Source organism: Lithobates pipiens, unplaced genomic scaffold (genome assembly GCF_037356315.1).
Source record: "Lithobates pipiens isolate NorthernLeopardFrog02 unplaced genomic scaffold, aLitPip1_a1.2 Scaffold_22, whole genome shotgun sequence".
Taxonomy (NCBI): Eukaryota; Metazoa; Chordata; class Amphibia; order Anura; family Ranidae; genus Lithobates; species Lithobates pipiens.
In genome coordinates this window covers 326,177,882-326,202,526 of record NW_027507784.1, presented here as the reverse complement: position 1 = coordinate 326,202,526, position 24,645 = coordinate 326,177,882, and the positions used below count along the sequence as shown (strand labels likewise).

General features: G+C 45.1%; 1 protein-coding gene across 1 annotated transcript in view; it reads left to right on the top strand.

The window, feature by feature from the left end:
- The window catches only part of LOC143925752 (uncharacterized), a 35,699-nt gene extending 29,868 nt beyond the window's left edge, over positions 1-5,831 (top strand). Inside the window, 3 exon segments of the mRNA XM_077450201.1 lie at positions 501-516; positions 1,472-1,604; positions 1,607-5,831. Coding sequence (XP_077306327.1) covers positions 501-516; positions 1,472-1,604; positions 1,607-3,075 — 1,618 coding nt within the window. The 3' untranslated portion in view covers positions 3,076-5,831.
- The last annotated feature ends 18,814 nt before the right edge of the window (positions 5,832-24,645 follow it).

Genomic DNA, 24,645 nt, shown 5'->3' with positions numbered 1-24,645 from the left:
TATATATATTCTTTATTTTGAGGTTTAATACAATACATTTCATACATTGTTTATGCAGATATCAATCTTTATAAAAACGTATGACTTAAACTGCTATATTTATCATTCCATTTATCCATAACTTAACATAACCCTCACCCTCCCTAACCCAAAAAAATAAAATAAAAAATAAAATAAAAACAACCTACCTACACACTTCTATCATCTAATTGAGTCGAAGAATTTACTAAAGGGGGTTTTATTTTCAAATGATTGGATAAGTGAAGTGAATCTTCACACAATTTAATGTGTGAACATACTTAAATACTTCAGTAAATTGACCACAATATTTTATATATTATCTGATATCTAACAGATATCTCTTTTTTTCTGCTGAAAGAATTCACCCCACTGCTTAAGCTAAAGACAAAACAGGAACTATCAGGAGATCTCTCAAAAGTGCAACAAGCTTTCTCTGCCAGGTTATCATTTAGCTTATCCTGCATGCTTTCATTTCATAGGAAACCGTTAGCCCTTGTACACACGGTCGGACATTCCGACAACAAAATCCGTCGGATTTTGTCCGAAACTTGTGTTGCATACACACGGTCGGACAAAGTTGTTGGAAAATCAGATCGTACATAACGGGATGACGTTATTTCGTTACGACGGGACTACGTTCAGGCTAGTAGCCAATAGCTTTGGTGTAGGAATTTGATCTGAGCATGCGTGGCACTTTGATCGGAATTCTCTACACATGATCGGACAAAGTCCGATTGGATCATGTGGTCAGAAAATTTTACCGACAAGTTGGAAAACTTGGTCCGTCGGAGCATCCGATGGAGACCACACACAGTCGGATTATCCGACAAAACGGTCCGATCGGACACATTCCGTCGGAATCTCTGACCGTGTGTACAAGGGCTTGGCCCTTGTACACACGGTTGGACATTCCGACAACAAAATCTGTCGGATTTTACCTGAAACTTGTGTTGCATACACACAGTCGGACAAAGTTGTCGGTAAATCCGATCGTACGTAACGGGATGACGTTATTTCGTTACGAGGGGACTACGTTCAGGCTAGTAGCCAATAGCTTTGGTCTAGGAATTTGATCTGAGCATGCGTGGCACTTTGTTCGATCGGAATTCTCTACAAACGATCGGACAAAGTCCGATCGGATCATGTTGTCAGAAAAGTTTTATAGCCCAGCTCTAAAACTTTGTCCGTCGGATATTCCGACGGAAACAGTCCGATGGAGCCCACACACGGTCGGATTATCCGACAACACGGTCCGATCGGACATTTTCCATCGGAATATTCGACTGTGTGTACAAGGGCTTACATATTCTAGTTCCTGGGAAAAAACTTTCAATATCCCTAGCAATTGACAATGAACTTTTGAGCCAGGAACACAATCTGTGTGCATAACTCCCTCAGGCAAGAGAGCTTGGCACCGCCTTGTGTATCATACCGTTGCAGGAAATAACAGAAAAAAATAGTTTCGTTTCTGCTTGTTCCCTGTGCAATGGCGTCGGCTGCTCTAGGAGACGAGCTGAGCTGCTCCATCTGCCTGAACATTTATACGGAGCCGGTGTCACTGAGATGTGGTCACAACTTCTGCCGGGATGTATTGTGACTGCTCTGGATACACAGGAGGGGTCCAGAGTTTACTCCTGTCCGGAGTGCAGAGAGGAGTATGCGGAGCGTCCTACTCTGGAGAAGAACAGGAAGCTGTGTAATATAGCGGAGACGTTCCAATCTACTGATCAGGAGAAGATTGAGGTCTTGTGTATGTACTGTGACCTCCCCGAACGAGCTGTTAAAATGTGTCTCCAGTGCGAATCCTCTTTTTGTGAAAGGCATTTGCTTAAACACAGGAAATTAGTTGGACATATCTTAGTTGACCCTACTGTTACCCTGGAGGACAGAAAATGCTCCATACACAAGGAGATCCTGAAATATTACTGCTCAGAAGACATGGTCAGCGTCTGCGTGTCCTGCTGCCTGGCGGGTCAGCATAGAGGACACCAGGTGCAGCTTCTGAATGAGGCCTCGGAGAAGAAGAAAAAGAAGCTGTGGAAGCTTACAGAGAAACTACATGCTGATGTACGGGAAACCGATAAAAGCATTCACAATCTAAGCACCTACAGAAAAGAAGAGAAAGCAAAAGCAGCGGCAATCGCTCAGAAGGTCAACGGGCTGTTTGGAGACATCAGGAAACAACTGGATGTTCTTGAGTGGAAAGTGTTGTGTGAGGTCTTCAAACAGGAGAAGCAGGTCGTGAAGTCGGTCTCAAGGCTGATCCAACAGTTGGAGACACAGAAGAGTGAGATAGCCACGAAGATCGATCAGATCAAAAATCTGTGTGATATTGCGGACGCTTTTACTTTTCTGGAAAAAGAGCAAGAAACAGATGACCTCAACCCTGGGAGATGTGAGATCATCAGTGACATGAGGGATGCCGGGTGTATTGATGAGACACCAATCTTACAAATGCTTCACAGGGGACTTCTACTCTTTGCTGATGGCCTCACTGACCTGAAAATAAAGAGGGAGTTCTCAGCGATGGAGAAAGCAGACATCTTATTGGATATTAACACTGCTCATAATAACATTATTTTATCAGAAGACCTCAGGTCAGCTTCTTATACTAATAAGAGTCAGAAGAGACCCAACTGTCCAGAGAGGTTTGTGTGCTGCCAGGTGATAAGTACACAAAGTTTCTCATCGGGGAAACACTACTGGGAGGTGGATGTGAGTCAGGCCAAGAAGTGGCTGATAGGGGTGGCCGCGAAAAGCTTGGAGAGGAAACAAATGGGAAAAGAAACTTACATAGGATATAATGCGAAATCCTGGGGGCTTTATGAAAATCATTTTTTTAGAGCATGCCACAATAATATTCATAAAATCAAGGAGAAAAAGTCTCCAGTGGAGGCAATCGGGATCTATATGAATTACGAAGCCGGGCTTTTGTCCTTCTACGAAATTTGTGAACCCAACAGACACCTCCACACCTTTACCGCCACCTTCTCTGAACCCCTCCATGCTGCTTTTTACGTATTTCCAGGTTCTTGCATAAAAATCATCAACTAAAGCAAAATTTTTGTTTTTAAAATTGAGGTCCTAACACCTCAGTACCAGGCTGTAATACCCCTTCCTACCAGGTCATTTTTAAGCCTTCAGTGCTGGAATAGTTTGACTGACAAAGTCATGCAACACTGTACACAAATTTTTTTTTATTATTTTTTTTTAGCTTTCTATGGTGGTATTTTTTATATTTTTACTAAACATGTCGGTATTGAGGGGGGTAAATCATGGTAACAGTTCACTAGATATACAGCATTAAATGTACAGGTTAAATGTAGATGGAGGAGGTTGTGTAGGCAGGGCCATCTTTAATATTGATTGTACCCTGGGAAAACATTTTCTTGGGCCCTCCGAAATCCACGTATCAACTATTTGTAGGCCCCACAGCAATGACTGGGCCCAGGTGAAGGGGTTAATGTATAGATCACTGGAAAGACAGGATGAAGCTGACATATAGAGGAGGGAGAGTGAAAGGATTGGGAAGGCCATAGATGGTGCAATGGTCGCAGGAAAGAAAATTGACTGTGTTGATTGGGGAATGCCTCTCACAGAAACATTGCATTCCCCCGGGGGAGGTTGTTCCTGCCAGGTATAGCCGCTGGCAATAATCGCATGCTGAAAAATCTGACATTCTGGTTGTACCCAAGGCAATTGAAGGATAGACTTGGTATCCAAGGCGATCGACGGATAGACTTGGCTACGTTCAGCCTGCCCATAGATGCTGCTGAAATGCCTGAGATTCGAACCATCTATGGCTGACTTTAAAAACAGCCCACAACTTTGAATATCTGCTGCTGCCACTGTTCTTGAACTAACGAATGAGTCATTCCTTCATTAGTTCCTTCTTCCTTCCTTCTCTTCCTCCATTGTAAGAGAAAGGGGTGGATTTACTAATGTAAACACTATACTTGTAATTACTCACAGTAATCACAAGGTACAGAGCCATGTGGATCACCTGTGTACAGTGTCTGAGTGGAGCTGTCCTTGGACAGCTTGATTTTCAGCCATTATAAATGACGCTGCAAAAGTAAGGGTCCACCACTCTGCCATTCAGACACCTACGGTAAGTGGTTGATAATGGGCACTATCTCTCTGGTGCTGTTCCCCATAATAATTTCTTTCTACCACAAGATGTTCTCAGGGTTCCGGACTGAATGATGCCCATCTTGTGAGTTCAGGGGAGTCATGGAACCACTCCTTGATTGTGTACATAGGTGTGGGCAGCCTATCGCATTAGGGTGTGCACCCTTAAGCTCAAACACACATGTATGGCAGAGCCGGTGGGAGGAAGATCATTCCCATGTTCCTGCTGCTACACAGAGCAATAACACTAATTGCATGGGGTGATTACGGTGTGCCTGGGCACACCCGACACACCCTGTGCGCATGCCTATGATTATGTATTACCATAGTGCCCTGAATTCACATCATAATGGTGCAGAGACCACATCAACAGTTCAGTGCTTTAAGGTTACAGAATTTTAAGGGGTTCAGGCTCGGTTCACACTTGTGCGATGCGGGACCCCTGCGAATCCACTGTGGGTTCCCCCATTGCACCCGACTCATGCCGCAGTTCACACTGCCATATGCGAACTGCTGGGAGTGTCAATACAATGTTAATGACTTCCCCATTTCAGCTCGCATATTGCACTGGTTGAGCTGGATGGCCGGAAATTCTAAGACCTGATTGACAGCGAGTCCTAAGGCTTCCTGGCCGGGAGGAGAAACAGTGCTCTGCGCCCACGATCCCACCCTTTTTGATGCCAATGAAAGCCTCATGTGCTTCTATTGTTGTCGAGGGGGGGGGGGGGGAGCTATTGTTGCTGGGGAGGGTCTATTAATGCAGGCTGTGGGGGAACTACTTTACTTGTTGTTAACAAATTTCATACAAACTTTTTTACCGCTACAAAAGGATACTCTGTTCTGTATTCTCTAAAAGGGGCGGTTCTGGGAGGAGGGTAGGGGTTGGAACTAAAGGATGGTGCTCGGAGGTAGGTAGGGGGCGGAGACAAGAAGTGACCCAGAAGGGGAGGGGGGGGGGTTCCTGCACCTAATGCCGCGTACACACGACCAAACTTTCCGGCAGACTAGGTCCGACAGTCTTCCCGACTGAATTTTCGCGGAGCTCCAACGGACTTTCCGAATGAATGGACTCGGCCATACACAATCACACGAAAGTCAAACGGATTCTAATGTGATAACGTACGACCGGACTAGAATAAGGAAGTTCAGAGCCAGTAGCCAATAGCTGCCCTAGCGTCATTTTTTTGTCCGTCGGACTAGCATACAGACGAACTGATTTTTTCGACTGGCCTCGAGTCCATTGGAAAGATTTGAAACATCTTTTATTTCTAGGTCCGTCTGACTTTTGGGAAAAAAAGTCCGCTGGAGCCCATACACGAACGTAATATCCGGCGGATTCATTCCGTCCGACCTAGTCCGTCGAAAAGTCTGCTCGTGTGTACCCAGCATAAGAGCCCTGGTTAAAACACATATTCATTGACAGGGTGCTTTTGGGTGCTCACAGGTTGCAGTAATGTGCGCATTTCTACTCTTTATTAAATATGACTTTATCTTTCACATTCATTTTGAATTTATGTAACTAATCTTTGTACTCCTTGAGGTTTTCAAATTTCATATATAGATATATATTTTTTTATTGTGATTACTCAGCATTCCTAAAAATCAAATAGACAAAGCTGTTTCTTATTCATCCTGCTGCAATCTTTATCATGTAAAATAAACCACATTTAAAAATGTTACACATTTTTGTGATTGCGAGTTTAATAAAGTGAAATTCAAGGCAGAAAAAAACACACACACACACACACACACACGACTATTGGTGCCCTTTCTTCGTCCTTACCCATCTATATATACACTATATAATTACATAGTCAGGTTGAAAAAAAAAAAAAACACACACCACACAAGTCCATCTAGTTCAACCATTAAAAAAGCGCTGGCTCCTGAAGAGCACGTGCTATGTTTTTTGTCATTTAACTTTTTCCTGGAACCACAGTTTTATTTTGGGTTTAATTATTCTAAATTTTGACCTCAGTACCAGTCTGACTGGACTGCATGGTGTTCTGCCTGACCATGGGTGGCACTGCCATCCCTTGAAGGGTGCAGAACGTAGTCTAGTTTGGTGCATTAAGGGTTTACTCTCTCTTGGAACCAGCCCAGTGGGAGTGTCACTCTTTCTGTACATTCCGGGAGAGGGTACTTAAGGTGCTGACGTCATGTTTTTCGGGGTTCTGGTACAGAAGTTCTTTCTGGTCCTCCCGACCAGCCCCCAGGATTCTCATGGCCTGGGGTGTGGATCCCGACTGCAGGTCTTGGGGCTGGCTGGCCCGAGGCAAAGAAACGGAAAGAAGGATTCAAAGGTGGTCCGGTGCCGTCTCGGTTTGTGGAGAGGCCCAGCAACTGTGAAGTTATCCAGGGGAGGACTCTTTGGGAGAAGGTCACACAAAGGTTGGCTTCTCAATAAGAGCCTGGACAAGTTGAAAGACCCCAAGTGAATCTGGTCTTGTGTGTTATCGGCTGACCAGCTGCAAGATCCTGGTACCATACGAGGGTTCTCCAAGTGTTCTACAAACTTTCAGTTATACTCAAGTGTTCTATAGCAAGTCTGTGGCAGAGACTGTATCTGATTGAAGCACCATGTTGACTGCTAGGCCTGGTGAGAGAAGGACTATCCGATAAGGGTGAGGATCCAGCTGTGAATGGCCATTCTCTGGATTTCCTACTGGTGAGAGACTTTTCCTATTTGAATTAGCACTAAGAGTACCTGGACTTTCCTACCTATACCCTCTAACCCTATGTTGAGAGACTGTGTTCGTTAACTATGTTTTGCAAATAGAAATCGCTTTAAGCGGATCTGGTGTGAGTCTCTGCAGTTCTTGGGCCATCTACCTCAGGGAAAACCCTAGACACACACGGTGAAGAAGGCAACGGTAAGCCCAATTAAATCAGCCGATCCTTTGGGAGTCAGTGCTACAAATATTATAAAAAAAAATAAATCATACAATCCAATATACCCAATCCTATACCCACAGTTGATCCAGAGGAAGGCACCCCCCCCCCCCCCCCCAGAAAAGCATGATACAATTTGCTATAGCAGGGGAAAAAAAATCCTTCCTTATCCCCAGAGAGGCATTTGGATCTTCCCTGGATCAACTTTACCGATTGTGATATTTGGGGGTTGTTTAGCTCAAGTGCAGCACCCGCTAGCGAGAACGGTCCACACAGATGATTCCTTTTCAGGGCTTGTTGGCCCACTTTTATTAAAAGAAAAAAAAAAAAGTTCCATAACCAAAGACAAAAGTAATTTCCCTCGCAGGGGGGTTCACTGCTAGCAACAAATAAAAAGATATTCAGCCTCCTGGCTTACACATGCAGCATTGCAAAAATACCAAGCCACCTGGCTCTCTTCAGCAGCAGACGCACCACTGCTCAGGTTCCCACATGGAGCTCTCCTGACTACTGTCAGCAACCTCAGATTCAGGTCTCTGGCTTACACAGTGCAGCCTGCGCTCTCTGGCCATTTCAGTGCACACCTGCACTCTCTGGCTGTTTCAGTGCCCACCTGCACTCTCTGGGTTCTCCCTTGCAATCCTGGACTCCTGAACAGTGTGCTGGTGAGTCTCAAATCCCGGACCCAGGACCATCATCTCTAAGAAATCCCCGGGCTCCAGGTCCCAAAGTGGACTTTAGTAAATGATAAGTAAACTGAATAGTCAGTTTCCTCTTCACGATATAAGCTCCCTGGAGCCCCTCAACCCATCTGGTTGAGAATTCTGGGCACATGCACTGGTAGGGTACCACATATTCCTCCCCCCCATTTTGAGCTAGAGGGCGGAACACACCAGTACAACTTCCTCACTTTGGCATGACCATGCAAGCTACCACCCACATGAGCCAAATCTTGTCCCATTAGGTGACTCTCTCCATGTCCCCCTGCTACATTTACTCGGGCTCTACAAAGACACCCCCATGCTTTTTTACAAGTGTGCTTTCAAAAGCACTATCTTTCAATTTCCCTTGGGTCTACACTAGCCACTTTGACAGTAGGGAGTTTACTAATCTTGGTGCCCGTTTTCCCCATCACAACAGGTCTCTTGGGTTTACCAACTTCTTTGCCGTTACCCTTGACCACCAACTTCCCAGAGCTTAACATCTGTGTATCACGCTCATTTTCCAAGAAAATGATTCATGGTCATATCAAGGCCATTATTTACACCAACATTCAGTATTACACCGCCATTTCTCCAATTACCAATACAGTCAGTTCTTTCTTGCTCGGGATTTGTTAGGGCTCTTCACAAAGCTTCATTTCACCTGTTGTCCAAATCTCTGTGGGCAGTTGTCCTAACAATTGACATTGAATAACACATGACCCATTTCCAGAAGTACCAATCTTTGCCAGCTCACACTTTTCCATGTCACAATTTTTGATCATCTCCATGCTATATTCAAGAGCGTCTCCAGGTACCCAGCCTTGTACCTCTCTGCAGGTGACAGACAGAATCTCTGCTTTTGCCGCATCCATATCTGGCCCTTCCTCCTTAGGAGGTCTAGCGGGTGAGGCAGTATCCACGCCATTTACTATACCCTGCTCAGTCGCACCTCGGACCGCACTAGCAGACATGTCCATCACTGCATCAAGCGGAGAGACCCCTTATGTCTCCAGCAGCCCCCCAGATTGCCTTCCATACTGAAGCGGCGTATCCGGAAGCACCCTCACAGGGAACTGTGAGATCACTTTTCAGACTATTAATAAGCACCGTACCAACCAGTTCCACTGGGGATTAATGTTACCCAGCACAGCTTGCGTTACCTGGCTCCACCCTTTGGTACCATGCAACATTACCACATCTGACTGTAATGGAGGCACCCAGGTATATAAGGAATGTGATGTCATCAGTTCAAGCAGTTCCACTAGCATATCTGTAATTTCTACACACTCCACATCAATATGCAAAACATTTTTGGGAACCTTTCCCTTATCAGAGACATGGAGGGGCTCATTCACTGCAGCTTCAGGGGCCACGACATTTAAGGGGGCCTCCACCTCACTGGAAGTACCCATCACAGCCTGATGCTCCTCTGAACCACTGTCAGACGCATGTCTCCCACTCATGCCCTCTAACTCACCAATAAGCCTCTGAAAGTCAACATTTATTACTGTGTCACCTTGACACTTGACATTTAGCGGTTGGGCTGTGAACACCACCTCTGCCATGCATGCGCCCTGATCTGGTCCTTCCGACTGGAGGGAAACATCCCTTGCAGGGACCAACGCACCCTCAACCATTGCTCGCTCTGCAATCTCCCTGTCTGGCATAGCAGTTGTATTCACACCCCTGTCACTCAACATAGCCTTGTCTAACATGGCTAGTAATTGTTTGGCCCAACGGTCCCAATCAATTGTGCTTCCATTATGAGGGCTCAGCAGTACCTCATCTGCTTTATGAGGCACCTGGCATTCTGCAGCACAATCAGTACCTTTGTCAGTTCTATATAAATCACATTTTGACAACATGCTTTTACTCTTTGCTAATGCTTCATCAAACAAGGCAGGCTGCAATACACCATCACCACCTTGCTTCTGGGGCGCAAACACACTCAGCTGTGTACCTTCAGCTTTGGCCAGCTGACTTAACCCCTTACCAACTGGGTTACAAATTTGGTAAACGGACTGCTCACACCAACCATCATTGCATGGTGTAGACCCAGTCTGTTCCACCAGAGCAAATTCAGTGCTGTCCTGGAAAATCTCTGGCTCAAACGCATGGAGAGCCCCTGAGACTTCCATGGACAACCCTGTGGCTCTGCGTCTGGTTGCCAAGGGAGACATCACTCTTTCCTCTTTACTTTTGAACACATCACAATAAGTACATGTATCATCAACAATACCTTTACCATCCGCATTCATAGACATAGCAGTGTTATAAGCTTTAAAGTGGAAGTAAACCCTGATGAGTTTACTTCCTCTTTGATTCCCTACAAAGGTAAAGCATAATGGACTACTATGCATCGCATAGTAGTCCATTATGTGTCACTTACCTGACACAGGAGCCAGCGAAGTCACCGCTGTCCCCTGTAGTTCCGAGCGTCCATCTTCTTGGTGGGGTCTCACTGCTCCGGCGCTGTGATTCGCCGGAGCCACGATGACGTATCTCCCGCGCATGCTCACAGGAGCCGACACTCGCAGCATATTGCCGCGATCTGCGGCCTGCCCAGTGCGCCGCTGTCTACAGCGCATGCGCCGTAGACAGCGGTGGCTGTCTTTGGGTAAGTATCTCCTAAACCGCATAGGTTTAGGAGATATTTCTTGGACCTACAGGTAAGCCTTAATCTAGGCTTACCTGTAGGTCAAAGTGGTTTGTAAGGGTTTACAACCACTTTAATAGGCAGTTTTTGGTCAGTACACTCAGCACCCTGTGTACCACTCAGCACACCATTCTTCCTCTCCAAAGGCATTATTTTGCCCATTAGGGCGGCTTCAGAGTTGTCCTGGGAAACCATGTGCCTCTCCACTGCGCACTCCTGGTAGGTTTCCCTAGGCATCTCTGTAGCACCAGACACTAGGGAACCTGGCACACAAACTGTATTGGTCACCCCTAGGTTACCGCTTTCAGCACGCTGGCACTGAAGATAGAGGAGGGGGAGATCCAGCGGGACACACAGAGCAAGTATGCAGGAGACTGGGGGAGGGGGAGACAGAAAATCAGGAGGGGTCGGCGGGGAGGAGCGCATCATCGGAGGTCTGACTAAATACAATCTCTTAGCAGCAGGGACCTGATCTACCCGTCAGCTAGCTGTGATTGACAGGTAGATCGAAGAGGAAGCTGTCATGGGGCCCCCTACTGGCAATGCCTGAATGGTCAGGTGTGCGGCACTTACTATTGCGAGCTGTGTCGTGGCTGCTGGTGTAGCACCTGCCACACAGCTCACATACTTCAAAGTCTTGCAGGACACGGCTGCTAACGGGAACTGAGTTCCTGTTGTGGAAAAAGTACAGGAACTCCGTTCCCATGCATTCCCGCAGGACTTGAGCCCTGATATTCTATACATTTAGGAATGAATCCAGGCCTTTCTTAAAGCAATCTACTGAGCTGACCAGAACCACCTCTGGAGGGAGTCTATTCCACATTTTCACAGCTCTTACTGTGAAGAAACCTTTCCGCATTTGGAGATGAAATCACCATATGTGGGTCATGTTTCATTTATAGGGATCTGCAATGAGCGCATCATTGTCTTTGCTCCCTCCCTGAAGCCCATCCTCCTTGCAGGCAGTTCATGTGGGTCGCCCCTCGCCAATGGTCCTCCATTGTATATGATGACGTAGAGGGCCTGTCCACATTCCAATCAGAAGACCGGAGCATCAGTGCTCCCACCAACAATTATATGGGCAATGCAATTGCATTTATGTATATAGCACATGCTGTTTCACTTGTTTTTTGGTTATGCTGCCACCGTGTGGTCAATTTGTTAACCACACATGACTTTATGTAATTCTCCCCTTTTTTATGATGTAATTTCCTCCTTCCTCATTTGTTAGTTTCTGTGTTGTTCCTACAAGACGCACAATGAGGCTAGGGAAAAAAAAATTGCTTTGATCACATGAATCTTCTAGGAGTAATAAAGATATTAGATTCATGGTTGCCAAGTGTTTAGATGAGTTCAGCTATCTCAGGGGTAGGCAACCAGGAGCCCTCCAGTGGAACTACATTTCCCATGAGGCATTGCGAGGCTGGCAGTTACAATTACTCCCAGTGGCATGATGGGACTTGTAGTTCTGCAACAGCTGGAGGGCCCCAGATTGTTTTCACCTGAGCTATCTGGTTGCCTCTGCCATATGCAGGCCAGGCATAGAGATCTCAGGAAGGGATAAATCACTATTACAACAATTAGAGACATGAATGGGGTTCCATGGTCCACGACACTCATTAATTCATGGTTTGTGCTAGGCCTAGGTTCATGCAAGAATGCAATTCGGGAAACCCACAATCGGTGTGTATTTCCTACACCGTGTTCAAAATGCACTGCCCTTGCTCTCTATGCTTAGAATATATAGTCCTTTTTCAAAAATTAAGGTGTATATACCAGTGCAAAAAAAAAAAAGTGAGCAAAAAATGTTTGCAGACATCCAGGAATGTATATTTACATATATGTATATTTATCTATATATTTCATTCAATAAAAAAAATATGGAAAAAGGATAACTTGACCATAGCATGTCAAGACACTTCCTATAACCTTATAATCCCCAAAGGTGAGCCTTAGATGTGGAGCACATGTGGATTATATTGCACTGTTATAAAACAGATTAAAAAAAAAAAAAATCCATGCTATGATTGTAATGCATTGTATTAGCCACAAGATGGCGGCAACATCCAAAAACATGCCTGTGTGATTTATACATTACAACAGGTACAACATGACAATGGATACAAAGTAACACAAAAACCCAATCTACATTTTTTTAAGCACCAGTCATACAGTATCTCACAAAAGTGAGTACACCCCTCACATTTTTGGAAATATTTTATTTTTCATTTTTTTATTTTATTTTATCTTTTCATGTGACAACACTGAAGAAATGACACTTTGCTACAATGTAAAGTATTGAGTGTACAGCTTGTATAACAGTGTAGATTTGCCGTCCCCTCAAAATAACTCAACACATTAATGTCTATACTGCTGGCAACAAAAGCAAATACATCCCTAAGTGAAACTGTCCAATTTGGGCCCAAAGTGTCAATATTTTGTGTGGCCACCATTATTTTCCAGCACTGCCTTAACCCTCTTGGGCATGAAGTTCACCAGAGCTTCACAGGTTGCCACTGGAGTCCTCTTCCCCTCCTCCATGACGACACAGAGCTGGTGGATGTTGGAGACCTTGCGCTCCTCCACCTTCCATTTGAGGATGCCCCACAGATGCTCAATAGGGTTTAGGTCTGGAGACATGATTGGCCAGTCCATCACCTTTACCCTCAACTTCTTTAGCAAAGCAGTGGTCATCTTGAAGGTGTGTTTGGGGTCATTATCATGTTGGAATACTGCCCTGCGGCCCAGTCTCTGAAGGGAGGGGCTCATGCTCTGCTTCAGTATGTCACAGTACATGTTGGCATTCATGGTTCCCTCAATGATCTGTAGCTCCTCAGTGCCGGCAGCACTCATGCAGCCCCAGACCATGACACTCCCACCACCATGCTTGACTGTAGGCAAAACACACTTGTCTTTGTACTCCTCACCTGGTTGACATACGTTCACACCCAAATTTGAAAGGAAATTCCAATATCTATAATTTAATAGTTATTATTAGTTAGTTATTATTTCAAAATTTCGAGTTTTCAGGTTTTCAAATTTTGGGATATTCGTTCTTATTTTTGGATTTTTTAATTTTAAATTTTTAGATTTTCGCAATTCCGAATTTCCAAATCTTCAAAATTTCCGAATTTTTGATTTTTGGACTTTCAAATTTCCGAATTTTCAGCTTTTTGAACTTCGGAAAATTTCAGTTAATTCGTTTTTCGTTAATTTGAATCTTTCCGAATGAATGAATTTGTTGAATTTCGTTGAAAAACGAATTTAGAACCAAGCTAAACTAACCAAATTGCACAATAATTAGAAGACGTTTGGAATGGAAATGAGATAAAAGTATAGAAGTGATCTGGAAGGCTGTGAGAATGGAATGCGCTCAATCAAGCTGGTTCAAATCTGAGTCAAGATTTTCTAGAAAAATGGTTCTGGCACTTTAACCACTTCAGCCCCGGACCATTTTGCTGGCCAAAGACCAGACCACTTTTTGCGATTCGCCACTGCGTCGATTTAACTGACAATTGCGCGGTCATGCGACGTGGCTCCCAAACAAAATTGACGTCCTTTTTTTCTAACAAATAGAGCTTTCTTTTGGTGGTATTTGATCATCCCTGCAGTTTTTATTTTTTACGCTATAAACAAAAATAGAGCGACAATTTTGAAAAAAACACATTATTTTTTACTTTTTGTTATAATAAATATCCCCAAAAATATATAAAAAACATTTTTTTCCCTCAGTTTAGGGCGATACGTATTCTTCTTCTTCTATATATTTCTGGTAAAAAAAAAATCACTAAGCGATTATTGATTGGTTTGTGCAAAAGTTATAGCGTTTACAAAATAGGTGATAGTTTTATGGCATTTTTATTAATATTTTTTTTTTACTAGTAATGGCGGCGATCAGTGACTGCGACATTATGGCGGACACATCGGACATTTTTGACACATTTTTGGGACCATTGTCATTTATACAGCAATCAGTGCTATACAAATGCAGTGATTCCTGTGTAAATGATACTTGCAGTGAAGGGGTTAAGTGTTCCTAGGGGTGTGTTACTAACTGTTGGGGACTGGGCTTCCACTTAGTGAACACTGATCTCTGCTCCAATCACATGGAGCAGAGATCAGCGTCACTTGCAAACAGCATCTCCCCGTTCTGCCTAGCAACAACGGCATCTCTCCGTTCAGCCACCCCGTGAGACGATCGCGGGTTTGCCCGCAGCGATCGAGTCCACGGGACCCGCGACCAGGCTCACGGGGGTCCCGACCAGCACGCGAGTGCGCTTGCGATGGCAGGGCAGCATTAAAGATTGGAAGTACCTGTACGCCAATATGCCTGCCCGTGCCATTCTACCGACGTACATCGGTGTGCGCTGGTCGGGAACTGGTTAAAAAGGGTCATGGCCTGGCTCAATGGACATCGCCACTATTCGGCACTACCATCAGCATAGGGGATGCCTACAAAAACTTCCCAAAGTTTGGAAGGCTTGGGTGAATTTTGGTAGGCATCCCCTATGCTGATGGTTGACATCGCCTCATCGCCTTTTGTAGCATGTATAGGTCCACAAGCTGGACCTCCAATCATCTTCCCGACCAAACGGCTCACGTCATATGACCAGACCAGACATCCAAAGTCTTTGGAGGAAAAGGCCATGGCTGGGTATTATCCAGCCACAAGTGTCTAAACTTGTGCGGCTGGTAAGCGTGCACTTTGTGTGGTGGTGCATTCTCTTTGTTTGTTTCATAAAGTCAGAAGATTTTCACTGAACCTTTGGCTGCTGGTCCGTTCTCCATTAGGGTTGTAAAGGTAATTTTTTTATTTTCTACATAGTTTCCTTTAAGCTAGTGCATTGTTGGTTCACTTACCTTTTCCTTTGATTTCCCTTCTAAATGTTTTTTTGCTTTGTCTGAATATCTCACTTCATCATCCTTCATCATCCGAGCTGGTGGTTAGTCAGCCAGAACAGCTTACTGAGGAGGAACAGGAAGTGAGAAATTCAGACAAAGAAAACAAAGAAAAAAAAACATTTAGAAGGGAAATTGAAGGAAAAGATAAGTGAACCAACAATGCACTAGCTTAAAGGAACCTATGTAGAAAATAAAAAATTTACCTTTACAACCCCTTTAAGGCTTCCAATGTTTATTGGAGGACTTTACAGAAGTCACATGCTTCACTGTTTGGGACTTTTTTACTTTTTAAAATGACTTTTTCATTCACTTTTTATTCATTGATTTTGTTTTTATGTTTGCATATTTGGCTAACATGTCACTTTAAGAGCTCAGTCCACTTTTTTTTTTTATCTATTGCTGTTTGTTGTGTATCTCACTTTGAGTTGCTGCTAGAATTATTAGGTTTGTTTCTAATCTTTACCTGATGCCCTGCAGTCAAAACCTGGCATGGGGTGGGTACACCGGCTTGTTTGTCTTACATTATTGCTGGTCAGGCGGCATTCAGGAATGTAGATAATTCACGCACATTCAGAGAAATTCTGGAAAGTGAAGATTTCATGCGCCAACAGCAACAGCCGATGTACCGCCAAGATACACACATGACTCAGGTTGCCGAGTTCTGGAGAAATGAAAAATAAAATGAAAATAGAAAGTTTCCCTCGGGAAGGGTCAAGGAAAATAATAACCATCTAGAGAAGCCTTCACCAACCTTTTTAACATGGAGGAATGCTTGAAATAACTTTTAGGTCTTGGAGAACCTCTGTTAATAATTATTATATCTGCAGCTCATGAGACATTAAAGTAGCAGTAACTTGTACATAAAAGAATACATTAAACAGTGAGGAATGTGGCCTACTTAACGTATTGGACTCCCAGGGATTTTCTATACAGCAATATCATTTTCAGTACTAATAATGAAGTTAAACAAATAATAATAATGTAATGCTTATCCCCTGCTGGAGCCGCCGGATATGATGGGTTCTCTGTTCTGCCACTCTTTAAGCTTGGTCCCTACTGACACTATTAACTGATGCAAACAAGGTTAAAAGTATCAGCATTAACTAACCCAAAGATAAATGTCCTAGTGTGCAAACTACAAATAGAACCCCGATAGTGGGTGGGTGTATGCGTTCCTGACAAAGGGGCACCCCTGGAGGTGGCTCCAAAGAACCCAGTGCTTAATTGTTAAGCCCCATACACACTATCAGATTTTCTACTTGATTTTTTTCTTCAGATTTTACAAAACCATGTAGTGCAAGAGTCTGCCTGATTTCATACAAATTGAAACTCCTAAAGTTTGACTTCATATTATATGGTTTTGGTAAATCTGAAGGAAAAAATCAGCAGAAAATATGATAGTGTGTATGGGGCTATAGTGTTAGCCGGCTATCATTGGGGCCCTTCTGTAAGGTGATGCATGTGAATCTGTCCCAGTGGATGGCTGTTGGGCTGCTATGTAAACAGCAGTTTCTGTTGTATTAACTGTGTGCAGCAAGGGACTAAGCTTTGTGTTTCAGCTCACCCCTCCTGTCATGCAGCAGGTGCGTGCCCCTATGCTTGGCAGTTGGTTGTCCCAGTCCTCCCAATCAGGTCCACACGGTAATGGGTCTCTCCAGCTCTGGTCTTGAGATGGAGCAAATCTCTGTGGCTCAGTCTCTAAGCTCTCTGGGTGCTCAGAACACAGCACGGGTCTTCTGTAGCGGTCTCCCTGGTGGGCACTAGCGGCCCAAATGGCAAGTCTGTACACTCTGGCTCCCTGTCCTAGATTGCCTCAACCTCCTGGTAAATTGCCTGGGAAAAGTCCTGCGCTCTCTCCTCCTGGGTGTCCAGGGACATTTTGGATCTTGTGGTTCAGAGCCCTCTAGCCTCCACTGTACATTGCTCTTCAGGAACTACATGTCCCATGATCCCAGGTCAAGTGGTTAGGGAATAGGGATCAACTGCTGCTTTGATCCAAACCAGGGTTCTGTCCGAACTTAAGCTGTTTGGACATTCGAATGACCGAACTTTAGCCTATTCAGCCCCCTTCTCAGCAGAAGCTGTGCATCATATATAGAACTGGCATTACCACCTCTTCTATCTATATGACAGCATCCCAATGTCACTGGTTCCTAAGGAAGCCGCAGGTGCTCGCACCCATGGTGTCTCTATAAACTACTGACATCATGTGGAATCCCAACTTCTGTTAAGCAAACAGGTGATAATAGCAGTGACATCACTGCCAAAATATGGCTACTGACCATGTTTGGTCACTCATGTCACCGCTATCCCTGCCCCTTCCGTTATATAGCTGATGGCCTTTTTTAAGAGAGCTTTCATTTGGCTAGTGCTACTGTCAGGATCGGTTGGGTGCACCAGGTTATCGGGGTTTTTTTTTTTTTAAAGGGCACTTACAGATTCTGATAAGCCCCCCACCTGCAGACCCCCACAACCACCAGGCAAGGGTTGTAGAGAAGAGGCATTTGTCCTCATCAAAATGAGGACAGGGTGCTTTGCTTTCTCAGGGTGGGTCCCACACAAAACACCCTCAAAATGTCCTCCAAAATATGCAGCAGATTCTTGAAGGTGTCTGTGTGCTGTTTTTTATTTTTTTTATTTTATTCAAACTAAGAAGCTGCCAATGACATATCATTTGCCGGCAATTTATAAACACTCCCTTACTTTGTAAATGTTGGTGCTGCTGCAGAACTTTCTGTACATCATAGATATGTCGGCCCCTTCACAGGCAAGATTGCCCCCCCCCTGTGGAATATTATGTTAATAAAGAACAACCCCCCTCTACCAAATGATTTGGACCAGTCCACAAAGCAAGGTCCATAAAGGGTGGAGGAACTTGATGGGCCTGCACCCGATAGAACACCTTTGGAAGGAATTAGAGCGGAGACTGCGAGCCAGGTCTTCTAGTCTAACATCATTGCCTGACCTCACAAAGTTGGGAGCATGAAATTGGCCAAAATGTCTTGGTATCCTGACGCCTTAAGAGTTCCCTTCATTGGAACTAAGGGGCAAAGCACAACCCCACATCATAATACTCCCTCCACCAAATGATTTGGACCAGTGCACAAACAAGGTCCATAAAGACATGGATGAGCGAGTTTGGGGTGGAGGAACTTGACTGGCCTGCACAGAGTCCTCACCTCAACCCGATAGAACACCTTTGGAAGGAGCTAGAGCCTGACCTCACAAATGTGCTTCTGGAATAATAGTCAAACATTCCCCTAGACACACTGGTAAACCTTGAGGACAGACTTCCCAGAAGAGTTGAAGCTGGTATAGATGCAAAGGGTCGGCCAACTCAGTATTGAACCCTGCAGACTTTTGGTGGAGGGGGGATTATGGTGTGGGGTTGTGTTTCAGGGGTTGGGCTTGGCCCCTTAGTTCCAGTGAAGGGACCTCTTAAGGCATCAGCATACCAAGACATTTTGGACAATTTCATGCTCTCAACTTTGTGGGAACAGTTTGGGGATGGCCCCTTCCTGTTCCAACATGACTGCTCACCAGTTCACAAGGCAAGGTCCATAAAGACATGGATGAGTGAGTTTGGGGTGGAGGAACTTGTCTGGCCTGCAGAGAGTCCTGACCTCAACCCGATAGAACACCTTTGGGATGAATTCGAGTGGAGGCTGCGAGCCAGGCCTTCTCATCCATATCTGTGCCTGACCTCACAAATGAGCTTCTGGGAGAATGGTCAAACATTCCCATAGACACACTCCTAAACCTTGTGGACGGCCTTCCCAGAAGAGCTGAAGCTGTTGTAGCTGCAAAGGGTGGGCCAACTCAATATTGAACTCTACGGACTAAGACTGGGATGCCATTAAAGTTCATGTGCGTGTAAAGGCAGGCGTCCCAATACCTTTGACAATAAAGTGTATCTCTCTGTCTCTGTGGGTGGACTGATCTTGTATTTGGCTTTATCAGGCTTTATCAGTTCCTAGTTTTAGGAATAAATATTAGTCCTCAGGATTTTTATTTATTTTTTATCTGGAAGGTCTGGAGATGTCAAGGTTATCCTCATATTTGGAAAGTTTAGCTCTGTATACAATGGCTCAGAGTCAGTTTGTGCTCTCTTTTCTACCAGTAAACCATTAGAGGAGAAAGAGCTCTGTGTAAGCTGCAAGTTGGAGCTCCCACATGACTAAGGAGATGTCACTCTTGTGACAGTAGTCAGGCCTAGAGACTGTCCAATCAGACAACCAGAGATGATTTGTGGGAGAATGGAGAGGATGGATCTCATGCTTCCCCATACTTGGAAGTACAACATATTTTTTAGGTATGCTCCATAGCAGCAAACTGGGTGTTAGGGCCGTGAGCAGGGTCGTTGTTAGGTCTACAAAAGATCTGGGGCTACAACCCATAGCAGTAAAAAAAGTCATATGCTTGGATGGGCATACACATGTATATACAGTAATATATATGTGTGTGTGTGTATACAGTATATGCCCAGAGAGCACCTCCTTACATCAGAGTCCCCAGAGAGCATCCCCCTTGCATCAGGGTCCCCAGAGAGCCCCCTACTTACATCAAGGTTCCCAGAGAGCCCTCCTTACATTAGGGTCCCCAGAGAGCCTCCCCCTTACACCAGGGTCCCCAGAGAGCCCCCCCACTTGCATCAGGGTCCCCAGAGAGCCCCCCACTTACATCAGGGTTCCCAGAGAGCCCTCCTTACATTAGGGTCCCCAGAGAGCCTCCCCCTTACACCAGGGTCCCCAGAGAGCCCCCACTTACATCAGGGTCCCCAGAGAGTCCTCCACTTACATCAGGGTCCCCAGAGAGCCCCCCACTTACATCAGGGTCCCCAGAGAGCCCTCCACTTACATCAGGGTCCCCAGAGAGCCTCCCCCTTACACCAGGGTTCCCAGAGAGCCCCCCACTTACATCAGGGTCCCCAGAGAGCCCTCCACTTACATCAGGGTCCCCAGAGAGCCCTCCACTTACATCAGGGTCCCCAGAGAGCCTCCCCTCTCCTTGGGGTCCCTTGCAGAGACTCTGGGCTATTGGGCCCAGATTCGGGGCTATAGCCCCAAAAGCCACCCCCTAGCGACACCACTGGCCGTGGGTATAAATAAGCAAGGCATCTGGTGGGAAGGAGCGTAGGCCATCAAAGTGACTCAAAATGCATTCCAAATCTTCCAAATAGATGCTCCAGCCCGGCATGAGCTCATTTAATTTCCCTCATAGTATTTTATACTAAAATGATTCATTTACAGACCGGCACTACGAGGGTCAGCAGCTTTCCACTCCCATTTCTGGTGTGTTATGGAAGGCCAGGCTTCTAAGGACTTTGTACGAATCCTCTTTCCATCTGCGTGGGCTGAAACTGGTGCAAGTTGCTGAGTTCACTAAACATTATCTAATGTTCCTTTCTGTTGACTTTTTTCCTCTTTGTTTTCAATTTCTAGAATTTTGATATCAAAACTATTATGGGTGATGGTGACCCATGTCATGGAAGGGGCCCCCTTACCTCTTTATTGCACAACTCAAAGACTCTTCCTCTAGTTATGAAAAATACTGTTTTTATAGGAATATATATTCATAGACAATATAATTATATACAGTATGTTCATTTCATCCAGATTTGTTTTCAGGATGCTACTGCTATCTTTCACTGTATTGCCACTCAGCCAGTGTATTTGGGCCCCATAGCAGTTATGTGGTCTGCTATGGCTATAACTAGGGATGCGCTGATACCATTTCTTTTTTTTTTACAAGTACTGATAATACTTTTTTTTTTAGTACTCACCAATACCAATTACCGATGCCTACCGCAACTGTTTTGTTTTCACTTCAGCTGTCAGCAATGGTACAAAGCATTGAAAAGTTACTTATGTAGCACTTACCCCTGAAGGAGTGGCTGAATTTATTGGGCTTACCGTTACCTTCTTTACCTCGTATGCGTCTAGGGGGTTTCCCGATGTAGATGGCCCAAAAAAACTGCAGAGACTGATGCCAGATCCACTTAAAGGGATTTTTATTTGCGAAAAAATTGTTAACACAGTCTCTCAACATAGGATCAGAGGGTTTGAGTGAAAAGTCAAGGTACTCTTAATGTTAAATTTCGTATGAAACAGTTTCTCACTTTGAATAAATCCAGAGAATAGCCATTCACAGCTGGATCCTCACCTTAATTGGATAGTCCTTCTCTCACCAGGCCTAGCAGCCAACAGGGTACTTGAGTCAGGTACAAGTCTCTGCCACAGACTTTGCTATAGAACACGTGAGGGAAACTTGAAAGCTTGTAGGGCACTCGTGTGGTACCAGTATCTTGCAGCCGGTCCGGCGATACCGCATGAGATTGGATTTGTTTAGGTCCTTCAGCTTGTCCAGGCTCTTGTTGAGAAGCCAACCCTTGCATGGCCTTCTCCCGAAGAGTCCTCCCCTGGATAACTTTACAGTTCTTGGGCATCTCCACTAACCGAGACGGCACCGGACCAACTCCGAATACCTCCCTCAGTTTCCTCGCCTCGGGCTAGCCAGCCCCGAGACATAAAGTCAGGTGGATCCACACCCCAGGCCATGGAAGTCCTGGGGGCTGGTCAGGAGGACATACTTCTGGACCGGAACCCCGAAACACGTGATATCCACACCTTAAGTACCCTCTCCTAGAAGGCACAGCAAGAGTGACACTCCCACTGGGCAGGCTCCGAGAGAGAGTAACCTTAATGCACCCAACTAGACTGTGTTTCCATGCCTGCCAAAAGTGACAGCGCCCCCTATGGCCAGGCAGAACACCCTGCAGTCCAGTCAGACTGATGCTGAGGTCAGAAATTTTGAGTAATCAAACCCAAACCAAACTGCGGTTTAAGGTTAAATTTAAATTTAAAAAAACACATAGCGCGTGCTCTTCAGGAGCCGGCGCTACACTTACAAATGAAATAAGTAGATTTTTTTAAATTTTGCATTTTTTCAATGTGAAATGTGTAAATATATGTTAATATATATGTGTAAAAATATTCACTAACAAAGCAAACAAAGAAAAGTTTTAATTGTTTATCGTTTATAAAATAGATGTGAAAAAAAAAAAGCAGGAAAAATAATTAAATGGAGGAGAATAATAGAGAGTTAATTAAGGCTGATTAGAGTACATTAAGGGTTATTAAGAGGTTAAACAGAGGGACATTTGTTCATCCATTTGATCTGCAGATGAAGAAACAGAAAGATAAAAAAAATAAACAATGTTTCTTTTTAATTTTCGTGTTTCAGGGTTGAGCAATGTTGTTAATAAACATTGCCAGCTGCTTTTTTTTTGACAGCTCCAATTACCAGACTTCTTTAACACTTCAGCTGTCAACAGGGGAGACCTGAAAGTATCGATTTCAGGTATCTGTGCATTTGCAGGAGTACGGATACTTGTGCAAATACTCGGTATCAGTACCGATACCGATACTAGTATTGGTGCAACCCTAGCTATAACACTGTTCTTAAAGATGAACTCCAAGCAATCAGCTAAACACACCGTTGGAATGCCTAAAAGCGTGGTTTTGCATGCCAATGTATTTCTGTCCAGCCAGTCCTGAAATATAAACAGCTCTGCCGCACAGCCCTGCCAAAAATATAAGGGACCTGATCTTTCTCTGCTGCATCTTTTCTTTCACTCACAGGTCTTCTCCCCACTACCAGCCTGTGACTGCAGAGGGAAGGAGAAGCAGCACTGCTCTCTCTTCCTATCGCCATTCTCCTTGCACTGCAGTGCAACTGATTGGATCCTTGTGCTGTTTCCACCTCTCTCAGCGTGGGGCTCTGGGGTACCGCTACTGCAATGCAAGAGGTTGATTAAAAGTAAAGTGCAGGTCAAGTTCAGGGTACTGTTTGCGATCGGACCGTTTTGTCGGATATTCTGACTGTGTGTGGTCTGCATCGGACTGTTTCCGTCGGAGTATCCGACGGACCAAGTTTTCCAACTTGTTGGTAAAATTTTCAGACAAAATGCTCCGGTCGGACATACTCCGATCATGTGTAGAGAATTCCGATCGGACAAAGTGCCACGCATGCTCAGATCAAATTCCTACACCAAAGCTATTGGCTACTAGCCTGAACGTAGTCCCGTCGTAACGAAATAACGTCATCACGTCGGATTTTCCAACAACTTTGTCCGACCGTGTGTATGCAACAGTTTCGGACAAAATCAGACGGATTTGGTTGTCGGAATCTCCGACCATGTGTACAAGGGCTAAGCGTTCCCTTCGCTGGAACTAAGGGGCCAAGTTCAACCCCTAAAAAACAACCCCACACTATAATCCTCCAAAAGTCCTTATGGATTCAATATTGAGTTGGCCCACCTTCTGCAGCTATACCAGCTTCAACTCTTCTGGGAAGGCTGTCCACAAGGTTTAGGAGTGTGTCTATGCGAATGTTTGACCATTCTTCCAGAAGAGCATTTGTGAGGTCAGGCACCGATGGCCTGGCTCGCAGTCTCCACTCGAATTCATCCCAAAGGCATTCTCACCGGTTAAGGCCAGTCAAGTTCCTCCACCCCAAACTCGCTCATCATTTGGTGGAGGGGGGATTATGGTGTGGGGTTGTTTTTCAGGGGTTGGGTTTGGCCCCTTAGTTCCAGTGAAGGGAACTCTTAAGGCTTCAGCATACCAAGACATTTTGGACAATTTCATGCTCCCAACTTTGTGGGAAGCTAGCATTCCTCTTCCATCATTGCCCCTTGTGCTGTCTAAGGCAGTGGCAGCTGGTGTTTTTTTTTTTGGGGGGGTGACAAACAACCACCCCTCCGGTTGGTCAGTCATCAGCACTTACCCCATCAGTTGCAGGCAGGCGGGCTCCTACAAGCGGCATGCAGCGGCTCCTGTGTCCTCTCTGCATCACGGTGACTTCCGCCGTGCAGCGCCTCTCTCCTCCTCAGCGTCCAATAGGATCGCTCTGTCCTTTCAGCCAATTGGGTGACCAGTGTCAAAACCAGCTTCCTGATTGGCCGGGAGTAGGATCAGTGTTACATCAGTGAATATTGATTTGCTGTTGCAACACACCTGGGTGCACACCCTATTTTAAAGCCTATTAGAGCCTTAGGCTCTAATCGGTGTTTCAAAAAAACAGCCCCTTCACATTGGAATCCATGCGCCAGTGTCCTGAAAGGGGTCGGACGCATGCATGGGGAAGGCGGTCATTGATGGGGGGGGGCAGCGCTCATGCGCCCTTAATGCCCTCGGTCTAAGGGGTCATTCAGAGGAGTGCTGCTACCACTGCGTGGTAGGCTGCTGATTTCTGCATCTGTATTCACCTTGGAGTTTCATGCAGGCAGCCTATAGAAGTGGATGCAGATGCAGCAGCTGCATTGACATGCATGCAGGA